The 26,941-nt window shown below is 39.0% G+C and overlaps 1 protein-coding gene across 7 annotated transcripts in view; it reads left to right on the top strand.

Annotated features, from left to right (window-relative positions):
* Positions 1-26,941, top strand: part of LOC122666712 (E3 SUMO-protein ligase SIZ1-like) — a 59,869-nt gene that overhangs the window by 4,575 nt on the left and 28,353 nt on the right. For 5 of the 7 annotated variants that reach the window (XR_006333705.1, XR_006333709.1, XR_006333703.1 and 2 more), the window contains exons 4-8: positions 3,372-3,414; positions 9,495-9,570; positions 10,120-10,309; positions 20,111-20,241; positions 25,088-25,156. Coding sequence is in view for 1 of the 7 variants with exons in the window: in XM_043862771.1 (XP_043718706.1) it covers positions 3,372-3,414; positions 9,495-9,570; positions 10,120-10,309; positions 20,111-20,241; positions 25,088-25,156 (509 nt within the window). In the remaining 6 variants the exon portion in view is untranslated. Of the gene's footprint in view, positions 1-3,371; positions 3,415-9,494; positions 9,571-10,119; positions 10,310-20,110; positions 20,242-25,087; positions 25,157-26,941 lie in introns of those variants that run through there. The other 2 variants (XR_006333708.1, XR_006333711.1) reach the window with 2 other exon arrangements.

Genomic DNA, 26,941 nt, shown 5'->3' with positions numbered 1-26,941 from the left:
TTAATGGGAAAGAGGGGGATTAGGGTTTAGCTGTTGGAATGGGGGCAGAATAGGGATCGAGTGAAGGAGATGGCCTGCTGGAACTATGGTGTAAAGTTGGAACAGATCTGATGGAGGGAAGGGGCTGGACAGGATAATTACGGTTTAAAACAATTAAGGTATAAGGGGGATCGATTAGGGTTAGGTTAGAAGGTTGGAAGGTTAGAAGAAGGAGGGGAATACTAAAACAGTAAAATAACTTACTGAATTGTAGGTTCTTCAATGGCAGCTTGGAGAAACTTGATTGAAGAAGAAGAAGGACCTCCCGATCTACAAGATGCAAGGAGTCGCCGGAGTCCACCAGCCCTCACCTTGATATTACTCACAAGGCCACCTTGATATTACTCACAAGGCAATTCTCTGAGAAGAGAAGCTGCAGCAGCAAAAGCCAACAGTAGTCCACGATTTTTTTTTAAACATAATAGGTGGGGGAGCCTCTCCCACGATTCTTATTAAATAAGAGGCCAAAGGCCTTATTCCTAAATCTATTACAAATCAAATCTCTCACTTAAATCGTGGAGAGGTGGACCAATTTAAAAATAACTTAAAAACTTAAAAGAAAAAGACTTATCTACCCCTAATGACTTAAAACAACTTAAATAAAAGAAGATTCCCTACTAGCCAATAGGATATAAGAACCTCTTAGCTAATAGGATCACTTCACTTAAATTAGACCAATTGAACCAATTGGATGCAACCAATTTAAGTCGGTTCAATTAAAAACACAAAATAAAAACTAAGTATAGAGCTGAAATAAACTAAACTAAGGCTCCTATTGAAACCCTAGGCTTAGGGTGGCTTCTTCAATTCGAGGAGGCTAGGATCTGCATCACTATGCTTTCGGGGACAATCCTTGGCATAGTGTCCTATTTCACTACAGTGGAAACACTTGCGGGGTTCACTACTAACCATGGGAGCTTTACCCTTATCATCAACACGTAGGGGAGCTGTAGGGCGAGAAGAACTACCAACTAAAAACCCTAATCGAGTATGACCAGTAGTAGTAGACTTGGATGCTGGCAGAGATGGTTTGGTGTCTTCAGTGGAGGAACCAAATCTTCTATTTCCAGCCAATAACTCTTCAGCCTTCAATTTCTTCTCAAAACAATCCCGAACATCTTTGACATCAGCTACTTCGATAGCCCTGGTAATATCAGCCTTCAATCCCAGTTGAAACCGAGATAACATCTGAGTGGTACTCTCTCTAGTGCCAGTACGAGAAGAAAGAGCATCAAACTTTTGCATGTACTCAGATACAGTCATAGTCCCTTGGCGTAGGGAGTTAATTGATCCTGTAACTGTGCTCTGTAATGCTTGCGCAAATATTTCTCCCTGAAATCATATCTCATATCCTCCCATGTAGTGGGTGAATGGCCATCAAGTTCCATGTCCCTTTCTGCAGTTCTCCACCATTCTCGGGCAGGGCAAACCAGCTTGGTATGTGCCAATCTCATCTTCCTTTCTTCTCTATGCCCATCTCTGTCATACCTGCGCCTGTCTTTGTGATCTCTATATTCTATGCTCCTTGTGATCTCCGGATTGATCTCTGTGATCTCTATCTCTTCCCAATGTTCCTTGTACTTCTGATTGAACTTGATATCTATCTTCTAATAGGGGATTGTTGCTGTCCCTTCTAATCGTGTCACTTTATCAGTAATAAGATCCTGTTTAGCTTGCATAGCTTGCTGGTTTGCAGATAGCTTTTGCAGCAGCTCCATTATGGTTGCCATAGGATCGAGTGGGGGTGGTAGTGATGGATTCAATACTGGATTGCCATGTTGATCCATGGCTCTGATACCACTTAATGTAGTCCTAGATAGACAAAGGGCCTACTAGGAGCCAAATAACCAGGACCTTTCAATACTGCTGGCCGATTGGGACAGAATTGAGGATTTAGGTCAGAATTAGGGTTAGGTTTAAGTTAATGGTTGTAAATTTTGTATGGTAATGCTAGGCTGGTTTAGAGGAAGCTAACAGTGAAGGTTTGAATGATGTTCGAGTGAAAAATAAAAAATCAGAAAATTAGGGTTAGGGTTTTGGGTTTTGGGAAAGATGGGAGTGATGGGTTTTAGGGTTTAGAGTAAGAGTTTGAGCTAGGGCTTTAGGTCGAGTGGTAAGGGCAGTAAGGGGGAGGTTCAGCTGCAATATGGGCAGATTTCAATGGCTGGATTGGTCTGGGTAGTTTTTTAAGGGTTTGGGTTTTAATGGGGATGAGGGGGATTAGGGTTTAGGTGTTAGGATGGGCCTGCAACTAAGGTCGAGTGGAGGGGGAGGTGAGAAGGGGCTATGGTTGAAATTTAATTGAATTTGGTTGGTGGATTATGGCTGGACAGAATATAGATAACCTAGGGTTTGGGTGGATCGATTGGATTAATGAAGGGGATGATAATGGGACTTGATAGGCTTAGGTTGGAAGATTAGAAGAAGGATGAAGGCTGTTAACAGTAAACTACTTACTTGAAAACTGATCTTCAAGGCAGCAGCAGCTTGAAGAAGATAGGGTCTCCTGATCTACAAGATGCAAGGAGAGGAAAAGAGGATCCTCCCGGTCTGCAAGACGCAAGGAGTCGATTGGAGATCCACCAATCCCTTCACCTTGATATTACTCACAAGGCAACAATGGCAGCAGGCAAACACAAAGTTTATTTTCAAATATGAACTGTGGGGGTGCCTTCCACAATTTTATTAATATATAATATGGCCGAAGGCCCAATCCTTTTACAAATATGAATTATTCCCCTTCTAAAATCGTGGAAGGGGTGGGACACTCTAATTAAAAGCTAAAACTTAAAGGATTCCCTATCTACCAATAGGAAATAAAAACCTAACAGCCAATAGGATTAATTCAATGAAATTGAACCATGGTCTGAACCGGTTCAATTTAAGTTTACAATTAAACTAAAAAAAAACTATGGGAAATAACTAAAGGTGAAATAAATTAAGTATGAAGTTATACTAAGGCTCCAAACACTAGGCCCTGATCTTAGGGCTGCTTCTTCTTGCGGATGCTTGGATCTGCATCAATATGTTTATTTAGGCCCCTTTGTTATCTGCAGAATGTCTCCTATACCTGCATATGTTGTTGTTTAGAGCATGAACCGTTAGGATTTAGAGCCCATAAAGAACACCAGTCAATTTCAATTTTTGCATGGTTTTCACTATTACAACTGTAGGAGCATTTGTTTCTAGATGTGGATCTTTGGTTAATTTTTCTCTAAATATGGCTGTTTCAGAATTGACACACTGTACTTTAGGAACTGTTTAATACTCAGCAGTTTTGTCAGATTAACTTGTTCTTGTGGATTCTAAGCTGTATTACTCATGTCCTGCAGGATCTTGTGGATAGAATTTTAGCTGTGCTTTCTGATGAACAAGGTACTTTGAACTTTAGTTGATATTGCTTGTTGCATAGCTTTCATTTCTTCTTTTATAAATGATTCAACCTGGGAATACAAGTATAACCATTGACTAGACTTCATGGTGTAGGCCTGGGATGCCTGGTTGTAGAAAGTAGAAACCAACCGTGGACAGGTGGTGGTTATGGAGGAGAAGTCATCTTACTCTAATAATAAACCAAGAAGCTCAAACATAGGCTCTGAGATTAGCCTGAAACACACCCAAAGAGCTCTTAGCTCTGTGAACAGCATAACTTAAGAATTGTCTGGAGAAAACTGTCTGTCAATCCATTGGTTACATGTGGTTTTGTAGTGAATAAAACGAAATTGCAATACTGGATGCCCATCGGGGGACAAAGGAGAAAATAGAAGGCCTAAGAAGGCCCAAAACTCCTTCACCTTCGGCTGCTTCATGTTGTCCACTCTGTCTAATAATGAATAGCTGAAGGTTTTGCATCATGCTACTGAACTTGAAATTGTGCATCCACTTGCTTGTGAGAGGTCATTTCTTGTTTTCTGTACTAGCATGCATGCTGGTGATTACTTCTTATTATTGGTGAGGTCTATAGGCATGCATTTGTGTTATATGGCTAACTGGTCTCTTTCTTGCTTATATGTGATTAAATTAGTGTTCACAATTAAATAGATACACCAAATAGACTATTTTTTTTGGATAAATAATATTTTTTGGGTGAATAAAAATTCATTACCAAAGGAAAGGAAAATACAAGGAATCCCCAAGAAGAAAAGGAAAGGAGGGAGGGGGGGGGGGGAGGGGGGGAAAGAACAACAAAAAAAATACAACAAAAAAAATACAACTTACAAGGTCCTGCCCTTACAGGACATCAGCCTGTAAAATAAAAGTGGGACGACGCTATGAATCGGCAATCAATCTATTTCTAGTGGTATTGACGCACTGGGTAGGGACAACAAGAAGCTTGGATCTAACATCAAAGAGGATGGAGTCCCAAATCTGTTCGAAAGATAGGGACTTACGAACGAGTCCATCTCCGGAGGCTGCGCTCGAGCCAGATATGATCAAGGTTCAAGGTTTCAGTTTTGAGCCTCGTATCGAAACCGAAATATTTTGCGAAACCACAAAATTTCAGTTGAAACCTGGAAGGTTTTGGTTGCTGGTTTCGAGGCCCAAATGGCCAAATTAGTTCCCAACACTTCTAGGAAACCCTACCTTAGGCCCTTTAAACGTAATGGAACCCTTAGATTGTAAAAAGAAAAAACACATACAAAATGGTAGTTTGGCTTTGGACCCTAGGGTGGTAGTGTATGTGGTACACTGTATGGTGCTGTATACACAAACTTTAGTACTATAACACACATAATTCAATTAAAACAACTAAAATATGCTCTAGGAATGAATTAACATAAAATTAGAAACCATTTTATTATTATCAAATGTTATTCATGGTTCATTACAAAGATATGGGAGTGATTTGGTAAAAAAATACAAAAAGTGAGGGTTTCTAGAAAGTTTCCCTCTTTGGAGTCATAACTAGCAAAATGATATCAAAACTCGAAACATGGTCGGAAGTCGGAACTTCATCGAAACTGCGAAATTTCGATAAAAAACCATGCATTTTACACAAAGGGTTTTGACCGAAACGATACCGAAATTTGAAACATGGTCGTCGAAACTGCAAAATTTCGGTTGAAACATTGCAATTCTTCCGTATCGCAGACTGTTTCGTTTTGACAGCCTAAGAAACCGAAATATTTCGGTTGGTTTCATGAAATTTCGTCTTAATCTTGTACCATGGATATGATAGATGGCGACCCCAAATGCAAGTTTACCCACCGTATCACAACAAGATTTACCAGCATAGGACATGTCCACTTAAATCCATTCCCTTGTGAAAGGCAAACTTCTTCCTCTACGAGGTCAACATTTGGAGAGAATGCACTCCAAACGTAAGAAGGGAATGGGCAGTTGAAGAAGAGCTGATCCACATCTTTGCTAGTATTCCAACAGAGGCAACAAATAGGAGGGACTGCAATCTGACGCTGAAGGATGAATGACTGCTTTGGTAGGCAGCTTGAGAAAACCGTCCATACAGTGAAGATGTGGCTGGTATATTGGCTCTTGAACCAGACCAAGTTGAGCCTAATTTTGATGCAGCCATGTGACCTGATGAGGTCCTAAGCTGACTTGGCACTGAACTGTACCGATGCTGAAACAGAGCAAAAAACAATATAACCACTACCAATGGGCTTTTTGGGAATGCTTGGCAAAACATTCCAAATGGCAGACAAAGTGGGAGAGCGGGGAGGCCAACTGTCAAACCAAATGCTGTCTGAAATCGTATTCAACCTTCCATATCCAGAACTATAAATAGTTTTGTCAGCAACTTGAGTGGAGAACTCCATGCGGATGCCAATGGTTTAATCGGAATCTCGAGGAAGCTCCATCATCAATAAGAGATTTATTAGTCCCGCAGATAAGATGACGGAGCTTCAGGATCTTTCTCCAGACCCAGGAGGCATCAAACACAGAGGGAGGCATTCCAAATGGAGTCATTACACAGGAGGCAAGAGTAGACCCAATCAACCCAAATACTCTTCCGCTTAGCTGCTAGCTTTCAGATCAGCTTGAGAATATCTGCATTATTGACATCTTTGATTCTTCTCAGGCCACCCCTCATCTTTAGGGAGGCAAAACGGAAGACCAACGGATCGGTCAAAAGAATTTGGAAGTTTCGCAACCCTTCCAAAGAAAGGCATGCAAGAGAGACTCCAACTTCAAGATGGTGGATTGAGGAAGACCGAAGATGCCGGGCCAATAAATGTAAGAGGACTGAAGTACGAATCTAATAACTCAAAACGGGCGGCATAAGAGAGCACTTAATGTAATCCTAGATAGGACAGGACCCTACTAGGAGCCAGGTGAATAGAAGTTCTGAAACTGATAACCGATTGGGCAGAATTGGGTAGTTTAGGGCAAAACTTGGGTTAGTGCTAGGGTAAAGGGTGAGTGTGAGATATGATAATGATGGGCAGGTCTAAAGGAAGCTAATGGTATAAGTTTTAATTGGTTTAAACAAAATTTGAAATTCAGGAAATTTTAGGGTTAGGGTTTTGGGTTTTAGAATTTAGGTTGAAATTAGGGTTTAGGATGGGATTTTGGGGCAGGGCTTTAGGTCGAATGTCAAGCGCAGTGTAGGGATGATTTGGTTGTGGTATGGGCAGATTTGGATGGCTAGAAGTGATGGATCTGTAATTCTAGGGTTTTGGGTTAATGGAGGTAGGGGGGGGGATTAAGGTTCAAGTGCTAAGATGCGCTTGGGGTTAAAGTCGAGTAAAAGGAATGAAGTAATGTTGCTGTGGTTGAATTTTGGAGGAAAACTTATGGTATAATTGGGCTGGACAGCTTAGTGAATATTTAGGGTTTATAGGGATCGATTAGGGTTAAGTGGAGAATGATGAAGAAGAAGGTAGTTGCAGGAAAACAACTTACTGGATTTGCAGAGATCCAGAAGCAGCAGCTTGAAACAGCTTGGAGATTGATTGAAGAAGACCTCCCCCCGATCATGAACAGATGCAGGGAATCACTGGAATCCTTCAGCACTTCACCTTGAGATCCACAAGGCAGCACTTAAGACTGGAACAGAGAAGCAGCAGCAAAGGCCGCAACATAAATCCATTTTTTCCAAAAAACTAAACTGTGGGGGGGCCTCCCACGATTCTGTTTATTTAAAATAAGGCCATAAGCCCAATTCCTAATACAATCTAAACTCTTCTCTCTTCCAAAATCGTGGAAGGAGTGTGAATTAATTAAAACAACTCAAAGTAAAAGACATACTTACCCCTATCAACTTAAAACACTTTAAAATAACTGAGATTCCTAAGTAACCAATAGGATATAAGATCCTACTAGCCAATAGGAACACTTCACTTAAATTAGACCAACTTAAATTGAACCAATTAGATGCAACCAATTTGAACTGGTTCAATTAAAACACAAAAATAAAACTTAGTATAGAACTAATCTAAGGCTGAAATAAACGAAGTATAAACTATACTACAGTTCCTACTATGACCCTATGCTTAGGATGGTTTCTTCAATTCGAGGAGGCTTGGATCTGCATCAGCAGTTTGTCCTTCCAAAGTTGGAGCCTCTTACGTAAGAGATCCAGAATAGGAGTGCAGTGGTGAGCAGTCAACCTGGAGTGGATCAAAGTTAAACCCAAACACTTAATCGGGAGACAACCAAGGGAGAACCCAGATTTCTCGAGTAGGCATGACTGAAAATCCTCAAAAACCCCAGCCAAGAACGAAAGGGATTTTTAGAGTGGTTAATGCGGAGGCTAGGCATGCTCTCAAAGTGACGTAAACAAGACATGATGGGCTCAATTGAAGGGATGTTAGCATTGGAGTCAATAGATTAGCAATACGAAGAGCTTTATATTAATCTAAACTCAAAGGAAGGGGAAAAAACTATTTATAAAATAACTAAAATGAGAGAAAGGAAGACTGGAGATTTCGACCAATGAAGAAAGGCAACAGATCTGGGAGATTATGCTGGACAGATCCGGCCTTAGATCTAATGGTAATAAATTGTGGAGAATAATTCAGATCTGATGGTCATATCCGATTATGTAATATAACACGAACTGATGAATGCAATTATGATAATATCAGAAATCGAATCAGTCAAATTCGAGAAACCAATGGACAAACAAGGGAAGGAAACAGCAAATAAAAGAACAGGTTAAGAAATATTTGTTTAAACTGTAGCTGACCTGTTTACAGAGTTTGATGCTTGAGGTCTAGTCCAATAGTAACCTGCGAGGCTGCGACAGCTTAGAGAAGAGAGAGAAACAGGGAAGAGAGATAGCAGTTGTCAACTGGTGAGAAAAGAGAGAAAATAGAAGAGATTGAAGGGAGAGAGAAATACAGAAATAAGATGAGAAATAGGAAGCAGCAAAGATGCCGCTAAGGGAGGGAAGAGAAATAGATTGATATAGGAGATCGAATTCAATGACACAAGGCAATTTTACGAAATAAAACTAATCCATTTATGATCCATCGGGGGGGGGGGGGGTGGTGGTTGGTTACATTTGTGAACATCCAAAACAGAAATAGTATCAACTGAAGTCTTTGAACTTTCTTAGTAACTTAGTAAGTTAAAATTAGCTTTCTAGATTTTCAACTGCAATAAACTAACCACCACTAACATTAAAATATGCATTTTACCCACTGTAATTCGTAAGACTCCCATAACCAATTTTCGTCATCAACATGTAACCCATCAAAATATCCTATGCCCAGCTAATCTCCCTCCATCACAGCTGTAAAAATTAAAATTACATAGATATCCTTGATTACAAAATTAATCCCCATATACATAGTACTTAAGAATAGTTCTGGCTTCTCCATTGGGTATCTCTTGATGTTCCTGCATTAGGATGCGTGCCAATACACAGGAGAGTATTTGATTGAATTAAGTAATGAAATTTGACATTTGACTTATCTGAATCTTTCTCTATTCAACGGTCGGAATTGTGGCATTGCCCACATGGCTCACAATGGTGGACCGTTTGGGAAGCCTTTCCCAAACAAGGGCATGTAAAGGCAATTTCCCCCCTTTCCCCTATTATTATTACATGTATGGGGGGTTTTCTCTCTGTAGATGTCATAGTTATCAAGGCATCACCTAGGCGTGCAGGCTTTTTGGTCGCCTTAGGTGGGCGCCTTACCGCCTTGTTGGTGTGTCCTTTGATTGCGGACCCTCTCCAACGCCATGGTCGCCTTGCTGCCTTGATAACTATGGTACCTGTAAATATATCTTCCAAAATTTATTGTTTGTCCATTGCTCTGGTCTAAGATATTCAGATTATGCTTATTATACTGTGAAGTTCCCTTACTATATTTTAATTAATCAGTTTTATGCTGTATTCCAGCTGAAGGAAGTATATTCCGTCAAATAGCCAGATATTACACAACTTTCTTCATTTTGTACTTCTTTTTTGCTCCTTCTGGACTTGAAGTTTGGATCCAATGGACCTTGTTGTAGCACACGATTCAATTTTTCCCCTTATTTTACAGTTTCCAAGACGCATTGGGCAAAAAGAAATCCTGTCGGGAAGGAAGGAGTGGCTAAAATTATCGATGATATTTACAGGTGATTTATCTTTTGTGTTTAAAGTCTTTTAAATAACCATGGTACAGCTAGATTGAAGGTCTTGATATCTTGGATCAAATTATTGATGATATTCCAGGTTTATCCCAAAAAAAAAAGGAACCACCTAGATAGAAAGGTCTTGCTGCCTTGTGTATAATTGACCCTTGTGGGGAAATGCCTTTCCCAGTGTGAACCTTAAGTGAACCATATCATGAAAATGCTCTGTGGTTTCAGTTCTGTTTAGTGGGTGGGTCAAGAATATTCACTCCCCACCCCACCCCACATCCCCCCCCCCCCCCCCCCAAAAAAAAAAAAAAAAAAAAAAGAAAAAAAACTCTTAAAGTTTGGCATATGATATACTGTGACAGCTTCAGTTTTAATTTTTTTTTTCTTTTTTCTGAATGTATTTTATATGAGGATTTCAGACTCCATTTTTATGATTCGAATTCACTCTCTCTCTCTCTCTCTATTTATATTTCTAGATCTTTTGTAATGTTTGCATATACTTTGGGTCATGATTCGATATTCTACTTGTAATGCTACTTCTAGATTGATACCATCTGCTCTTCCTGCCAGAAAAATGCAAATTCCTGGTGCTACTGATTTAGCTTCAAAGGGACATAGCGGCTCAGATGTGAATAACATGAAACTTAAAGAGGAAGTTGATGATTCTTTTCAATTGGAACAGAAGATCCGCTGTCCATGTGGAAGTTCACTGCCCATGGAGTCCATGATTCTGGTTAGACCATGTCTGTGATTTGTGTTGTGTTAAAGTGTATGTATATTAATATTTTGCTTCGCTGTTTTCTGTTGTCAGATCATGCCATTTTGTCAACAACTTAATAGTGAGGGTGGATCACTTCTGCACCCATGATTTACGTAGTGTAGCTCGAAAGGATTAATTCACTTTTGTCCAATGATTCTTGTATGATGTTCTCTTGTTCATAGACGTCATTATCTTAAATCCATGGGAGTTGTTTCTGTGCTAGTCTTTGACAAGGAATTAAGGACTTGGGCATTGGAGTAGTGTTCAAAGATAAGAAAGGAAGTGATTCTTTTTGCCTACTCTGGTCCTCTGGGGAAAGGGGAGTTAAGTTGGTTGATGTGGTTCCTTTCCTTAAGGTTCTTAGCTTGTGTTTCTCCCTTTGTTTTTTGATTGTGATCGTAATAATTGGCTGAACTGGTAGGTTTGGTATTGGCTTGTTACTTCTGAGTGAGGCTTATGATTTAGTCATCATGTTAGACATCTTGTTTCAGTGAGTACTTGAGTAGGCCATTGTCATCACAGAATTGTGGGCCAACAGTAGTGTTTCTGGTTACTAGTTCTGGGGATTTCTCTGTTTCTGGTTTCAATCTTTTCTTTTTCAAGGTTTAGTGTCTTTTTGTTCCCATCGTTTGTGAGCTGCTGATCCTTTTGTCAATCTCTTCTTTTTTGCAATAATTTATTGTTTGCTGATAAAAGAGCTTTTGTAATGCCTTATGATTCCATCAGGTTGTGGAGTTCTATAGAATAATTTATGATAAGCTGTCCTCAACTTTATTGCTGCATATTTATGTCTTAGGTATTTTAAGGTGCATGTATTATATTATATCAAAAATAGGTGGAGCATGAATGTGAGTATAACTTGGAAGTTCCTGACTGCTTGAGTCTCTTTTGCTTTAGAAATTTTGCATGCAATTTGGGCTGCTAATGTGGATTTATGTCATTAGTGTAATTGTTGGTTCTATTTAGAGTAATGATCTACAGTAGCCTACTCATTCCTCCTTACACCCATTAGTGCTGTGATGTGGCACCTTCCTGAGTTTGTGAAAAAACTCCAAATGGATTGGTTTTACTATTTTAAACATACAAGGACTTGCCACTCTGAGTTGTCGTTTTGTTTCAGTGACACATTATGCCTCTTGGGCTGCTATAGTGGATTTGTCAAAGAAGTATCTACAGGCTCCGATGTGAGCAATTGGCCTATAGTAGCCGGTCATCCCCCACACCTTTACTTCTGTGATATGGTGCCCCCTAAGCATATTTGAAGCTCAATACAGATAGCTGTCCACTGTTGGAGTGGAGTCCGTCTTGCATTTGTTGTGCATCATAGATTGCTATGGATCTCTGATTCACAATTACTTGGCACTTGTGTCTGTGTGTGTGTGTTGGATTGGAGATACCTCTTTAGGGTCTTTGTTTTCCCTTCCGCTCAAGGTCAAGGGTGAATTGGTTGCGGTTGATGGGTGGTCATTCTTTTGTCAAGGTGGTCCGTGGAGTCTTTACTGTCTGATTAGAGAGGTGTTCATTTGAGTCTTTGCTGAATGCCTTGTTTGAGTTGTTTCGACTGGAGGCCTAGGGTTGTGCTTTCTCTTGCTAAAGAGATTGTATTAGACCATGTTGATCAATTATCTAACTTGTTTGTTCCTCTTCAGGATTTCTTTTCTGTTTATTTGGTAGTCTGTTCCATTGTTCGAGGTACTGTCTTTAGGTTGAGCGATCTTATCGTTCTTCTCACTCTCTCTTTACTTTTTTTGTGTTTAATAAAATGCCCGCATGCTTCATCGGAATTTTATTCCATGCTTCATGAAAAAAGGTGTATGGAGTTCAAGGTTGAGTATGAATTTGCTCTGACAACCTTGACTCTGATGAGTTTCTGTTCAACCCAACTCAACTCGGCCTGATCCCAACTAAATGGGGTCGGTTACATGGATCCTCTTTCTCCAATCAGCTCTACTTGAAGCCATACTTACTAGTCCTAAGCTATGCATGTCTTTCCTCACCACTTCTCCTAGAGTCATTTTCAAGTGAAGGTTTATTTGCCTTTTAAGGCTCATTTCTAGTAGACCATGTTTTGCATGAGCAACGGTAAGGTTGTTCCATTGTGATCAAGTGGTCACGGGTTCAAACAGCCTCTCTGTAAAAGCCAGGGGTAAGGCTGCATACATCACACCAGACATTTTCTTCATAACCAGAAATCTTAAGAGGTACTGAGCATTGCTGATTAACCTCTAAAGTATTGCTATTGAGTAAAGATACCTTGTATGGTTGTGGGTGAGGTTCAGTTTTAAGCTTCTCTTCAATGACAAAGGCTTGGGAAACCACGTTGACACAACTCCCACTATCCATGATCACTTGTGCTGTTGATGAGCCACTGTCCATTAGTGTATAAAAAATACAATGTTACTACATTTACCTCATGAGTATCATCTTCATAGGCATCATCATAATCGTCTCCTTCAAGGACAGTATTAACAGCCCAATTGTCATTAAGCTATGGCTCTCATACTTGGACATCTGGACTAGCTTCCATGGCTGCGATCACTGAGTTGGACTTTCCCCTTTGCGGGCAGAATTTTGCATAGTGACCCTCTTGTTGACAATGGAAACATTTGTTGGTGGACTGATTGTTCATGAGTGCCTTACATCTGTCCTCTGTGGTTGGTGGAACTCGGTTAGGGAACCCACTTGGTCTATTAGAATTAAAAGTCCTCCTAACATCACCAGATTGTGGAGTGATTCTTCGTGGGGCAGCCTTGATTAAATCTTCAGCATTCATGGCTTTCTCAAAGCAGTGATTCAAATTGTATATCTCAACCACTCCCAATATCCTTGACATCAGCTCTCAATCCCAACTTGAAACGAGATATAAGTTGGTCATCATTCTCATCAACTCCAGTGCGTGAAAGTAAATCATTAAATTTATCAATATATTCCTCAACAGTTAAATTACCTTGCTGTATAGTATTAAGCTGATCATGTAGGCGCCTCTGATTAGGAGGAGGTAGGTACTTCGCTTTGAGAATTTCCTTCATAGCTGCTCAAGTAACCGGTTCCATGCGACGACAGATCAATTTGTCTTCATGTGTACGCCACCAATGTCTACCTCCTCCAGTCAACTTGGTACTGGCCAGCTGCATCTTTCGGTCTTCAAACAATCGAAACCACTTGAAGTAGTCATTTAAGCACTCAACCAGTCATGGAATGCAATAGAGTCATATTTTCCATTATACTCTTTAAGATCCAGCTTCACCTTATGCTTGTCATCATGGTAGTACTGATGCCCATCATAGTCTTCATCTTCTTCAAAAGCAGGATTGTGATTGGTTCTATGAGTCTGCTGTGTTGGAACCCTCTGTGGTAACCTTCGTGGATACCGATGGTCAGTGTGAGAAGCAACAGCTTCAATTTGTGGTATTTGAAGTGGGGGTGCAGTAGGGCCTTGTTGTAATTATTGTTTTATGCTCTTCACTTCTTCAGTGAACCCTTTTATACCCTTCATATCTGCAGATAATCCTCCAACTATTTCAACTAATTGTTGAAGGGTGATTGGATCACTTGTAGTTGGGGAACCCATAGCTCTGATACCAAATAATGTAATTCTAGATGGCTGGAATGCCAATTAGAACCAATAACCAGGATCTGATAAGGGTTATGGGAGCATGTTCAGTGTCACCTTCGTCAGAATGGTGGCCGACATATAGAGTGAGATCAGCCACTTTGAAAACATTACTAATCTTCATAGACGGAGGAAGTTCAAGCTAGTAGGCATTGGGCCCTATGCGTTGCAGTACTTTGAAAGGACCCATCTTGTGGGGATGGAGCTTGTGATTGGCGCCCGGAGGAAGTCGCTCAGGAGAAATACGGACTATCACCAAATCATCTGGTTGAAATTCGACATATCGACGATGACAATCAGCTGCAGCCTTGTACCCATCACTAGTAATAGCAATGCATCGGCATGTACCTTTGTAATGTGCCTTAAAAACTCATCAGCCTCCACCAGCATGAGTTGCCATCGGGTAGGTGTAGGGGAATCCCTACACCTGCAGTTAAAATCGTGGGCTGAGTTAGAATTTTTAATTTAGTATTTTTTTTAAGTCAGTCTTTTATTGATTTGTAATTCTAATTAGGATTCCTAGTGAAAGTTTGAATCCTAGTTAGAAGTCCTTGTTAGTATTCCTATTTCAGTTATGAGTCATTGTTAGAGTTTGAGTTCTGTTCAGCCATAAGGCTATATATATGTAAGAGCTCTTGAGAGCCTCCCACAATTTAATGAATGAAGAATTTGCTTTGCAAACACACTGTCTTGAGATAGGCTGTGAGGGTGAGATACCCAAGCTGAGATAGGCTTCACTGCCTCTGTCTCCTACGATGTGCAGTCAAGCTTTCAAGTTGTTTCAATTCAGCCATAGCCGAAAGTTGAAGTTTGGATTTCAGTAGCTGATTTTCTGCATCAAGTCCAAGGAATCCTAAGCTAACAAGTATGTTCATATCCCCATCCCCAAACCCTTCTTCTAATCCTCTAAACCTAACCCTAATATTCCTCCATACCCAAACTTCATTCCCCATACCCTAAACCCTGTCCTGCTGTCTAGGTCAACCCATCCATCAAAATCCCATCTTTCCAGGTTCAATCTTTCCCCTACACCATGAGGGAAACTCTATTCTGGTTCTAACCCTAGGTGACCACTATAAACCCAAGATTTTCCTACATTCCATTTTCCCTTTAATATTCATCTTTGTTTACGTACCCAACCTCCATAAAACATCACAAGACCTTCACTGGAAGACTACCCTTAATTAACTTAGCGTAACCCTACCTTCAAACCCTAGATCCCATCTAACCCTAACCCTAATTTCAGAATTTCATCTATTTTAACCTAGCCGATTCCCATAACCCTTATCAGATCCTGGTTATTGGTTGTAGTTGGTATTCCAGCCATCTAGAATTACATTATTAAAGGCTACATAAATTGAAGCTGGGATTTTAGAATCTTGGAACTGGAGCTGCTGATGGACTTATGACGAGATGGTACTTCAATTAACTTGTAATTGGAAGATGGTTTTCAAATTAAAAGCTGAACCTGGGATTTCAGATGGTACTGCATCACTGTTACTAAAAGAAAGTAGGAGGAAACGAGATTAGAGATTGCTGGACACAGTAATAAAGAGAGTTTCATGTTGACCTGGATTGCTGAACCATTGGGTTCTAAGAGGATCCTACATCAAATTTGGAGCTGAGATTGAGTGTTTGAGCTGCTGAAACTTAGGAGTTGTAGAGGGTTTTCAAGAACTACAGTGGAACAAGGTGAGGGAAATCATGACTATGTACTTTATTGTAATGTGTGTATGCTATGTGATGGAAATGAATGAATGTTGTGTGATTTGGTCTCTGTTAGGAAATATTTTATCAAGTTTGTATTAAATGAAATGTTTAGCACAACAGTACATAAATGATAAACGTTGTGTACAGTGTACTATGAAGTGATATTATGCATATGACTAATGACTGTAGAATGAAATCTGTTATGTGCTATGTGATGATCAATGTAAGGAAGTGATTTTATATATCATGACAAATGAAAAGAATGAAAATGGAATGAAGGAGAAAGAACGAGAAAGGAAATAAAAAAATAAACGTAAGAAAGAGAATGAATGATGTTCATGTATTTACTGATTTAAGTGAAAATACATGGATGCTTGGTTTTGTATGCCATGTAATGATATATGAAATGTCCAGTTTGTATGCTGTGGAATATGCTATGGAATGTCTTATGAGTTCCATGAAAATGTTACCTTTATATGATGAATGAAAATGGAAAGAAAAGATTGAATGGAAGTGAAAGAAAGAAAATGAAAGAGAAGCATGCGTGTTTGATTAATGGTTATTGTATTGAATATCCTTGTGGCTATCACCCCTTTTCAGTAGGGGTTATGTATTGGATGAGGGTCTTGAAAGAGAAAGAGAATAGACCAGGGGTCTTCCCCCAGGCCTACGGTGCCTGGAGACATGGTAATGCAGCTCTATATAGGGAATGGTCCTACTAGAGGCCAATTAACCAGGATCCAATTATAAAGGACCAAAGGGACTGCTGGTTCTGCAGTTCCATGGAGCAAAACAGGAATTTTAGGTTAATTTCTAGGGTAAAAGATGAGTGTGATATATGATATTGATGGGCAGGTTTAAAGGAAGCTAATGGTATAAATTTAATAGGTTTAAACAAAATTTAAAATTATGGAAATTTTAGGGTTAGGGTTTTGGGTTTTGGGAGAGAAGGGGGTGATGGAATATAGGGTTTAGAGTGGGAGATTTGGACTAGGGTTTGGGTCGAGTGCTAGGGGCAGTGTGGGGAAGATTCGGTTGTAGTATGGGAGGTTTTGGCTGGTTGAATAAGTCTAGACAGATTTTGGGCTTTTGGGCTTTAATGGGGATGAGGGGGGATTAGGGTTTAGTTGAAGGTTTGGGGGTAGAAGTAAGGATCGAGTGTAGGTAGGGCAGTGAGGGTACTGTGGTTGAAATTTGATGATAAACTAATGGGGAAATTGATCTGAATTGGGAAATTAGGGTTTAATGGAGATAGGATTAATGGAGGTCAATTGGAGAATGATTAGGGTAGACTGTAAGGAATTAGGAGAAGAAGATAGTTGCAGAAAATTAAATAACTCACTGGTTTTGAAGATCAACAGCAGTAGGAGCTTGAGAATTGATTGAAGAGGACCTCCTGATCATAAGCAGATGCAAGGAGTCACTGGAGTCCACCAGCCCTTCACCTTGAGATCCACAAGGCCGCAACACTCACGATTGGAGCAGAGGAGCAGCAGCAAAGGCAGCAAGCTTCAACGAAATATTTTTTCAAACTCTGAATATCTGGGGGAGCCTCTCCCACGATTCTATTTAATAATATGGCCTAAGCCTAGTCCTAATACACTTAAAACCTCCTTCAGAAATCGTGGAGGATTATAATCTGAAGTTTAAAAATAAATTAAAAGAGAAAGACCTAATTACCCCTATTGACTTAAAACACTTAAAACTCTTAAAATAGCTGAGATTCCTCATCAACCAATAGGATATAAGATCCTACTAGCCAATAGGAGTTCTTCACTTAAACTAACCCAATTGAACCAATTGGATGCAACCAAGTCAAGTCGGTTCAATTACAAAACAGAAAATAAAACTAAGTGTAACTAAAATAAACTAAGTATAGGCTATACTAAGGCTCCTACTATAACCCTAGGTTTAGGGTGGCTTCTTCAATTCGAGGAGGCTTGGATCTACATCACGTGGGAGTAGAGCGTGTCTATTATGATGTTTGATTAGACGAGGGGTCCTCCCCCAGGGCTATGGTGCTTGGACACATGGGAGTAGAGCGCGTCTAATATGATATTTATATAGATGAGGGGTCCTCCACTAGGGCTACGATGCCTAGACACATGGGAATAGAGCGTATCTATAATGCTGGGCTACAGTGCCTGGGAATGTATGTAGTCGACAACCACCCCCAACAGTGGAGCACTATGGTAGTTCACTAAATAGCCAAGACCTGACCTAACTAATTAACGAATGAATTTCTATGTTTTGTCATTTATGTCCTTGTATCCATTATTGTATCTTTAATTGCTTGTGTGTATAGAATCATGTGTACCTCACTGGGCGTAAGTTCATCCCATATATGTTGATATTTTTCAGATGAGGAGACTTGTAAAACTCTAGTATATGTGAGTTGAGAACCCAAGGTTAGGCCCAAAAGACATTTCGTGATGTTAAGAACAATTGACTTTTTGAATTGTAAATAACACTATTGTATGTTTAATTCTGACTTTTGTTTATGCATAAATGTAGTATTTGCCACCAGTGCATAAATTAACTCTTAAAATGTAACTTAACCTTTAAGCTTCCGCTATGTTGTATGCGATACTGGAACTTTTGCTACTACTTTTACATGTCTATTTGTGACCTTCTGGGTCGGCGATTGGTGTTTGATCCAATCGACACCTTGCGGTGGGAAGCCTGGGTGGTTTGTTGGTGGGATTGGTATTTGATCCAATCGGCACCTTGCAGTGTGAAGCCCAGGTGGTTCTTCAAAGATCTCCTCCAAGTTCTGTTTCAAGAATCAATTTTTATTTAAGTTTCAACTTCAAACAAGTTGCTGCGAAGGAAATTCTGCAACAACAGTGAGTTTGATTCATCCCAACCCTAACCTTTCTTCTTCTAATCCTTTAAACCATCCTAAACCCTAAAAATCCTTTTTTTCCTCTTTTCAAAAACCTGAAACCCTAAGCTGCACCTTGCTGCCGATTCATTCCAACACACTTCCCTCCATTGGAACTTAACATACCTTCACTGGAAGACTTTCCTACATCAACTTAGCGTAACCCACCACCAAACCCTAGGTCCCATCAAACCCTAACCCTAATTTGACTAAAATCACCTATTTGACCTAGCCGAACTACCTTGTTCATAGTAGATCCTGGTTATTGGCTTCTAGTTGGTCACCAACCATTCTAGAACTGCATTACGGTAGGTAGCCTTTCCAAGTGGCTCCACTCTGTCCCGTGGTTTCTGCTTCACAGCAGGTAGCCCTTTCTTGACCGTTTTCACTTTACTCCAGGTAGCTCTTTCTGTGACTCGAACCCATTACGTGGTGCCCAACTCTGATATCAAATGTTAGGTATTTGACCGATACGCATAGCTCCAGAGCTGATGGAACATGTTAAATCAAGCCCTTTAACCTATTCCATACTAGGCTGGCCCAATCTACTGCCCATACACTAGATCGAGCCCTATTAGGCACATAACGTACATCTACTTATATATTTGTAATCTATTGAAGTGGTATGTGAATTCCACTTTCTACTGGACAAAGGCAAAAAGGGAAAGGCAAAACCACTTGCTTAATAAACTATCTAATCCCTTTACTTGCCACATATATGATAAGTATTCAGGAGGCTCCACCTGCGACCCCACTGGAAAACTGTGTCCACAAGTCCAAATTTTGGGTCATGTAGTATCATGTGACAGACTTTCTGAAGTTTTTGATGGTGCCTATCAATATTGGATGTTAATTGATTTTATTAGTCATAAGGTTTTGTTATTTAATGTTTAGGACAAAAGTTCGCTGGTAGGCATGCAAAATGAAATCTTTTTGCACGAAAATAGTCCACCAATCATTACTCCTAATTATAAATGTCCGAAAATACCCTCAAAATTGTGACCTTGGGTCGAAATACCCCAAAGAACGAGTCGCTCACCATGGTCGTGCCGACCAGCGATTTCTCACTTTAATGTTTAAACAATATTGACTTTATTAGTTTATTAAGAGGGTGGAACTTGGTGCAACAGTAAGGTTGCTCCATTGTGACTAAGTGGTCACGGGTTCGAGTCTCTAGAAACAGCCTCTCTGCAAAGTGGGGGTAAGGCTGCGTACAGTATGACCCTCCCCAGACCCTGCAGTGGTGGGAGCCTCGTGCACTTTTTTACTTTATTAGTTTATTATTGAATATTTTTACTTGCTTGATTCTCTGTTGGTACCCCCTTAAATGGCCTCCCACACACAAAATATAGTCCTACTAAATGCACTTAACTATGTCTTTCCTTTTTTATCTTCATGCATCTCAGTATCACTGCAACACATCTGTTGTTAAGTTTGTGTGTTGTAACATCCTTTTTTCTATATATGACATTTCTGGTATTATTTGCTAAGTGCATATCCTCGTGTTCATAGACTGTTTACTTTCAAAATCCTATCCGTATTTATTTTTTCTAAATTTGTTTTGCAGTGTGAGGATTCACGATGCCATGTCTGGCAACATATTAGCTGTGTTATTATTCCAGAGAAACCTATGGAGGGTGTTCCACCAGTTCCACCTCAATTCTATTGTGAAATTTGCCGAATCAGTCGAGCAGACCCGTATGTGCTACTTAGTTTCCTTTTAGGTCCTTCAATGTTTCTTTTACAATGGATGAGTCAATAGATACGTGTAGATATAAACATATGTATTTATGATGGAAAAATTTATTGAATGCATATTGTAATTGCTCATGGTTGACATATGGTTTTCATGGTGTATTAACATTTGTTTGTCAACCTGTTTATCCGGATACATTTTTTTTAAATGTTTCTCCATCTAAAGTTTTTGTAAAATGATGTCTTGTAAGTAATTGTTATTGATTTGTTGCTTACCTTTTTGATCGACGATGATTGAAGATTTCAATATTTTATTGCCAGATGTACATGTAGGTATATTCAAAAGCTGGCCCTGCCCCTCAAAAACACTCCTTCCACTGGGGGGGAGGACTGGGGGAAGTGGTTTTTGAGGGGCAGTGCCAGTATTTGTAGCAAATAAACTAACAAGTGAAGGAGTTCCTTTGTAAGTAATTTGTAGATGTTCCTTTAAATGATTTAAGGACCAAGTGGCATAGGTTTTTAATACCATTATTCTGGTTTTGTTGGCCCTGTATAGTATAGTAGAAGCATGGCTGCATTGTTTTAGTTGGGTGACCTTTCCCTGACAGTAAAATAAAATCCCGACTTACTAATAAGGGGATTGGTTGATTCAAATTTTTTAGTTTGAAGAGGTACTACCCTCCAGGACTCCTCCTCCATGTATTGATTTTGCACTGGCTAAGGTGTCCATTTATTTTCATACACTAGTTTAATGCGTGAGTATTACCGCATTTGAGTGACTATGAACTCTCAATTAACTAGGTGTACAAATCTAGTTTCTACATTTGGTGATTCAGTGAGGCTTTCTCCTTAATCTGTGTTACCGTCCAGCAAGGAGTAAATGAGTAACTCAGGAGAGTGAAAATAGAGGGGAAGAAGAAGAAGATATTAGGAGAAGGGAGAAGAGGTTGCACAGCCTGATTTGTACCAATCTGATAACAAAACTCAAAACTTTTTCGTTCAAATCTGTTTCCATCGTTGGATTACATCTCTATTTATAAAACTGAGAAAATAAACTCCTAATTGCTTACTAAAACTGAAAATTAAATTCCTAAATCAACTCTACTATTAATTATCCTATCAAAACTAAAGTATGGAAAGGACTCTACCACTTAGTAGGCCATTTAAAATAAAAGATTACAAGATAAAATCCCAACTACTAAAAACCCTAATAAATGAATAAATTAAATATCCTACTGAACCCAAAGACCCAATTGGAACCGGTTCATCTTCACATGGATACCCAAATCGGTTTGGGTCGGTCCAAGGCAGTGCGCCTGCATCAAACAGTCTAAGATCTCATCACAGGTGTACTAGTCTTCAATTTGGAATTAAATGAGAGGCAAAACTCATCTGTCAGTCATTGACACCATAGGAGAAACCTCCTTATTCCAGATCCTTGAACTGAACACAGACCGACATCATGTCATTCAATGCCACTGATTTGAGGTTTGCTTAAATAAGCTACCACGGATAGCTTTGTGATAATGGTTTGTCTACTAGTGAATTGCAAATCGCTTATCCTCATCTTTTTGTTTCTAATGGGTTGGTATTACTTGTTAGCACTAATATGAAGCCACTACGCATAGCAATCTGAGGGTGGAGTTGGAAGTCACCTTCTTAACTTTAAAAAATCTTCCTCAGACACAACGAGCAATATGGTTCTCCTGGTTTTGAAGGATTTTTAATATGCAGAAGGACTAGAGCTTAATGATAGATTCATGGTTCAAGAACTCGGTTTCAGTACTGGTTTCGCCCAGCCAAAAAACTGAGTTGGACCGAGATCTCGGTGAGTTGGTGCATTTTTTTTTAACTCGGTTGATGTTTTCGGTGGGTTTTTGACCTAGTTTGGTCATGAAACTTGGTATACAACATTACAACCTATTTTGGTCCATTAAACACAATGACACTATCAGATTGTCCAAAATCAAAGTCCAAATAAGAGTTTGACTTAGTTTGACTTCGGACCCTAGTTTGGTAGGCTATGACATACTAATAGGTCCTATTCTACACATAATTTAATAATAGAAAGCAATCAAAGCATACAATTAATGTAAAACAATTTAAATAAGCATTAGAAATGTAAAAGGGTAAAAAACATCAATCTTACCATATACCACTATCATTTCAAGCCATATTGCCGATTTAAGTTAGCCTCTGAATATGCCACATAGGATTCCCATGTCTTAGTTTTGCTGAAGAATCGCACGTACTCTTCCACACAATTCATAAAAGTGTTGTCATCAACTAACCGAAGGTATCCTATCCTAGGGTATGGAAGAGGCGGTTGCGATGAGATTGATCCACTGCTACTGCCACCAGGCTGTTGAACTACCATCGACATGAATGGCTGGGTTGGGACTGTGAATATGTCGTCCAGAAAACCTGACCCAGTGCTTCGACTGTCGAACTCATGTGCAGAGTGTACTGACTGTGGCTGACCAAACAATCACTATTGACCCTATTTTTTTCAATTCATTTTTTGCCCGGAGAATTAAAAAAATAATAATAACAGAAAAATAAATTTGACTCCATGAAGTCATGGATAGGCCAAAGTTGTGTAACATATATTAAATTGACACCAACCACCAAGATTTGAACATAATTTTTTGAAATAAAGAGACTTGGGGAAATATGGTTTACCTTGTAATCCTCCAAACTTCTTCAAACTTCTTTGGATTTGTTGTAGATCTTTCAACTTCGATGTTTGATGAAGCTTCTCCCTGCAATCCGACGATTTTTCCGTCGAAAATGGGATCAAAATCATGGAAGGAGTGTTTTCTGGAGGTGTTCTGCCGAGACCAGTGAGACTTGCGAGATCTCGATTGATCTCGGTTGAAACAGGCAAGTTTTTATACATGGGTTAGTTTAAGTGAACCGAGATCTCGGCCAAGATAATGTAATATTTACATTTCGCGTTGTACCTCGTCTTGCCTTTCCAAAAAAGCAAGATATTAGTGAGATCTCGTACAAGAGTTCTTGTTTCATGGATAGATTTAGGAATGCACCTCCTTGTAAGAGTATTTCTTTAGGATAACTATATTTTCTTTAGGATTAGATTTGTGAATGCAACTCCTTGTAATAGTATTTCTCTCTCCCAAGAGATTTTATAAGCTGTAGAACTAGGTTATCGTTTTTGGAAATTGGAATATGCTATATTTGAGGGGGTACTGGAGTTGCAATATCAAAACCTGTCTTGAAAATTCTTGCGAATTGCGATGTTTTCTCTCTTATAATCTTCACAAGAAACTTCTGCCATTATTATGACTAGTACATTTAATCCAAGTCCTAATAATGAAGACCCTACCCTTGTGAAAATATTGATTCCATGCAACTACTCTGCTTTCGTAGCTTTTCTCCGTGTGAATCCATAGAAATTGCAATCATGTTGGAAGATAGTTATCATTGTTTTTTGTAGAATGAAAAAATACCTTTTCGGAAGTCATGGAAATATTAGGCCTGATTTAGTATTATTTCTATTTCAATTTCATGGAGTATTTTCTATTTCAGAAATTGTTTGGTTTGATTTTTGCTCCTTATTTCAATGAAATTGAAATCAATTGGAATGGATATTCTAAAATAGCTGAGAAGCTGTTTCATTTTTTAAATTGAAATTGATTTCACTGTTGCTCTTGAATGAGCACATGCTTAATTTGATGGGCAAAGCAGTTTTTTCATGTTCTAAATAAAACACCACTCTTCTTCTCCTGATGGTCTCATCACCACAACCTCCACCGCCACCTCCACCCTTTCCCAAAGAAAGGTTTCCTCTATCTCAGAGTCTATTCTTTTTAATAACTTGTCCACCAATAGCCCTATAATGGATTGGGTTACATAGTGCCACCCAGGCACTCAACTACCACTCTTTAGAAGTTCATGTGCACGCATGCACACCGACCATCCTTAGGAATGGCCACCAAACACTCAATTTCCAACAATTGAATCCCCCATAAACTCATAGGATGCAGAATATATTCTCAGAAATTGAACTACCAAATGAATTTCTTATTCATAAAATATTTCAGACTGATGCAACCAAAACAATTTCAATTTCTTGACCAAAAATCTATTTTTTTGACTATTTCATGAAAATAATCCGAAATTGTAATAGAAATCATACCAAATCTGGCCTTAGGTTGTGAAGTTATTTACAATTGCATTAATTAATTTTCCATTTTGGTTGGGATAATATTTCTGGAAATGGTAATAAATTATTAAATCCCTGGGATTAGAATCAGATGGGCCTTCTTGTTGTACAAACTAGTGGTGGTTCAACATTTTATTAATCCCCTCCTCCCTTCTTTTTCTCTAAATTTTCATTTTCAAGAACTTTTGATTATTGTTATCTTCAATACAAGGTGTAGATGTTGTTATGCTGTGGGGCTTATGATTTCTTATAGGCTCCAGGCTAATCTTATGGCAATTCTAATATGGTTGCATATTGACAATTGTGACCCCACGTGTCATTGTGTGATTGTGTCACAAGACCCCTACCTTACAAACAATTGATGGATTGTGAACTGCCTAATGGCTCTAATGTTTTTACATAGTGGTTCATAGTTGTCAACATGTGCCTAGGTTTCCAGGCGCCTTGGTCACCTTGTTGGTGTCACCTTGCTAAAGGCCCTTGGGTAGACCCCATCAGTCGACAGAACTATGTAGTGGTTTCTACAATTTTTGTCTACTACTTTGTTAGAAACTGCACCCCATCCTTTTTTTTTTGGTGGATAGATAACAACCATTATGTTCTTTTAATTAGGGGATTCATATTTTCTTTTTGTGCTAACATTTTTTTTTTTTCAATGTACAGTTTCTGGGTGACACTTGCCCATTCTCTACTTCCGGTTAAATTGACAACTTCTAATATTCCAACTGATGGGTGAGTGTGTTGTTTTTCCAATCCATTTTCTGTATCTTTTCTTTGTGAAGTTTCTTGTCCTTGTGCGGTTGTGCCTTTCTATCCTTGAACAGAAACTCCTCTATTATTTTGATTGAATTTAATTGGTTCTCTTCAATTAATTATATCATATTAATGTGATGATTATTGTTTAGATGTTCAAAATCTTAAGAATTATTGTATAGAAGAATATGATAAAGTTGCAAATTCACTTATCACTGTTCAGGACCAGTAACTTAATTACCTTACAGAAAAAAGAACAATTAAATTACTAATTGGCAAAATATTTAGTATTCTTCTAATGTTCTGTTTTTCGGCATGTTTGTCTTCATTTTTTTAAGTTAATGGCTCATATGATTATATTTCTGTTATGAATAGTGATAGGTAGATTTAATGATCAGTAAATTTTATCAGAAGATGTTTTATTGGTATCTACGATTCTGCATTGTAAAGGGCCGCATTTGATAAAATGGTTGTGTAGGTTTTATTACCAGCATTTTACCTATCTAATGGAAGTTTCATGCGAAACTGTTCTTGATTTTTTGGAGGAAGATATATTATATTATGGTGATTCTCACTAGTTCAGATTTGGCTATGATTATGAATTGTCAGTTACTGGGTATAGTATGATCTGAGAATATAGTCAAGTTTGCAGATCCTTCTTTGGACTGCCTTCTCCTAAAGTAAATCATCTCGTCTAAGTTCCAACCCACATACTTTTTGTACTGGAATTTTCAGTTCTGGTGTTTTAGAGTAGGGAAAATGATGGGTCAGAATCAACTGGTCAACAAATCAGACTTCCAACCCAACAATAGTATCGAATGTACTAGATTACATCAAGCAAACCCCTCCTTAACAGCAGTAATAGGGCTATGTTGAACACTTGAACCTAAGAATAAGGATGTTGGAAGAATTGTAAATAAGGGGAATCTTAAAGTAACTTAGGGCATGAATACAATAAGGCTATGATTTATTGTAATAGGATAAACTTCCAAGTTGCAACAAATCAAAATAAAAGGGCAAAACAGAATTCATAAAGAAGGGAAGGGCATTTGTGGGTTATAGGGAGATATGGTAATGATTAAAATCCTGTCACCAAGAGTTTTTTCTACCTTACGATAGGAAGAGAAAAGCCAGAATACAAAACGGAAAAATCCGGAGTATTCTATGTCATCGAACTCCCTCACTGGTAATCCAATTGAAGTGCCACTTTGGGGTTGAATTCGTAACCCCTAAGCCTCTTAGAGTCAACCAACAGTGGCTCCAAAATGTCAGATAAGAGATTGATTGTTTCTCTGCAAACCAAGCCTTGCAGTAGAATTGAAAACAGATTTGGGTGCAGGTATTGTTACCAAAATTAAAGGGCTCTTTGGTGAGTTTGGTCTGGATCTTTATTTTTTTTGGGGGGGGGGGGGGGTTGGGGGTGGGGGGTTTGAATCTCCTATGGATGAATGATCTAAACTGTAGTTCCCAAAGTGAACAAAAGAATGACCAAGGAGATTGATACCCAACTGTTGGGCTGCAAGTATCGTTAGAAACAGGGGTGCGGAAAAGAAAACAGAAAAAGAGAGGGAAACCAGATCGCAGGGAAAGGGGGGGGGGGAGAGAAAAGGAATGACTCCCTAAGCTACGCAGGTTACTACCAAACAATTCACTATTTTATTCTTCAAATCTTTATCTTCCATCAGAGGTTACAAGGTAATAAATAAAAACTCCAAACAAAGTATAGAAATTAACCCAACGAAGGAAATTAAAATCACCAATTTA

This window comes from Telopea speciosissima, chromosome 1 (assembly GCF_018873765.1).
Source record: "Telopea speciosissima isolate NSW1024214 ecotype Mountain lineage chromosome 1, Tspe_v1, whole genome shotgun sequence".
Classification (NCBI taxonomy): Eukaryota; Viridiplantae; Streptophyta; class Magnoliopsida; order Proteales; family Proteaceae; genus Telopea; species Telopea speciosissima.
The sequence above is the reverse complement of the archived record's forward strand: the minus strand, read 5'-3'. Positions and strand labels throughout refer to the sequence as shown.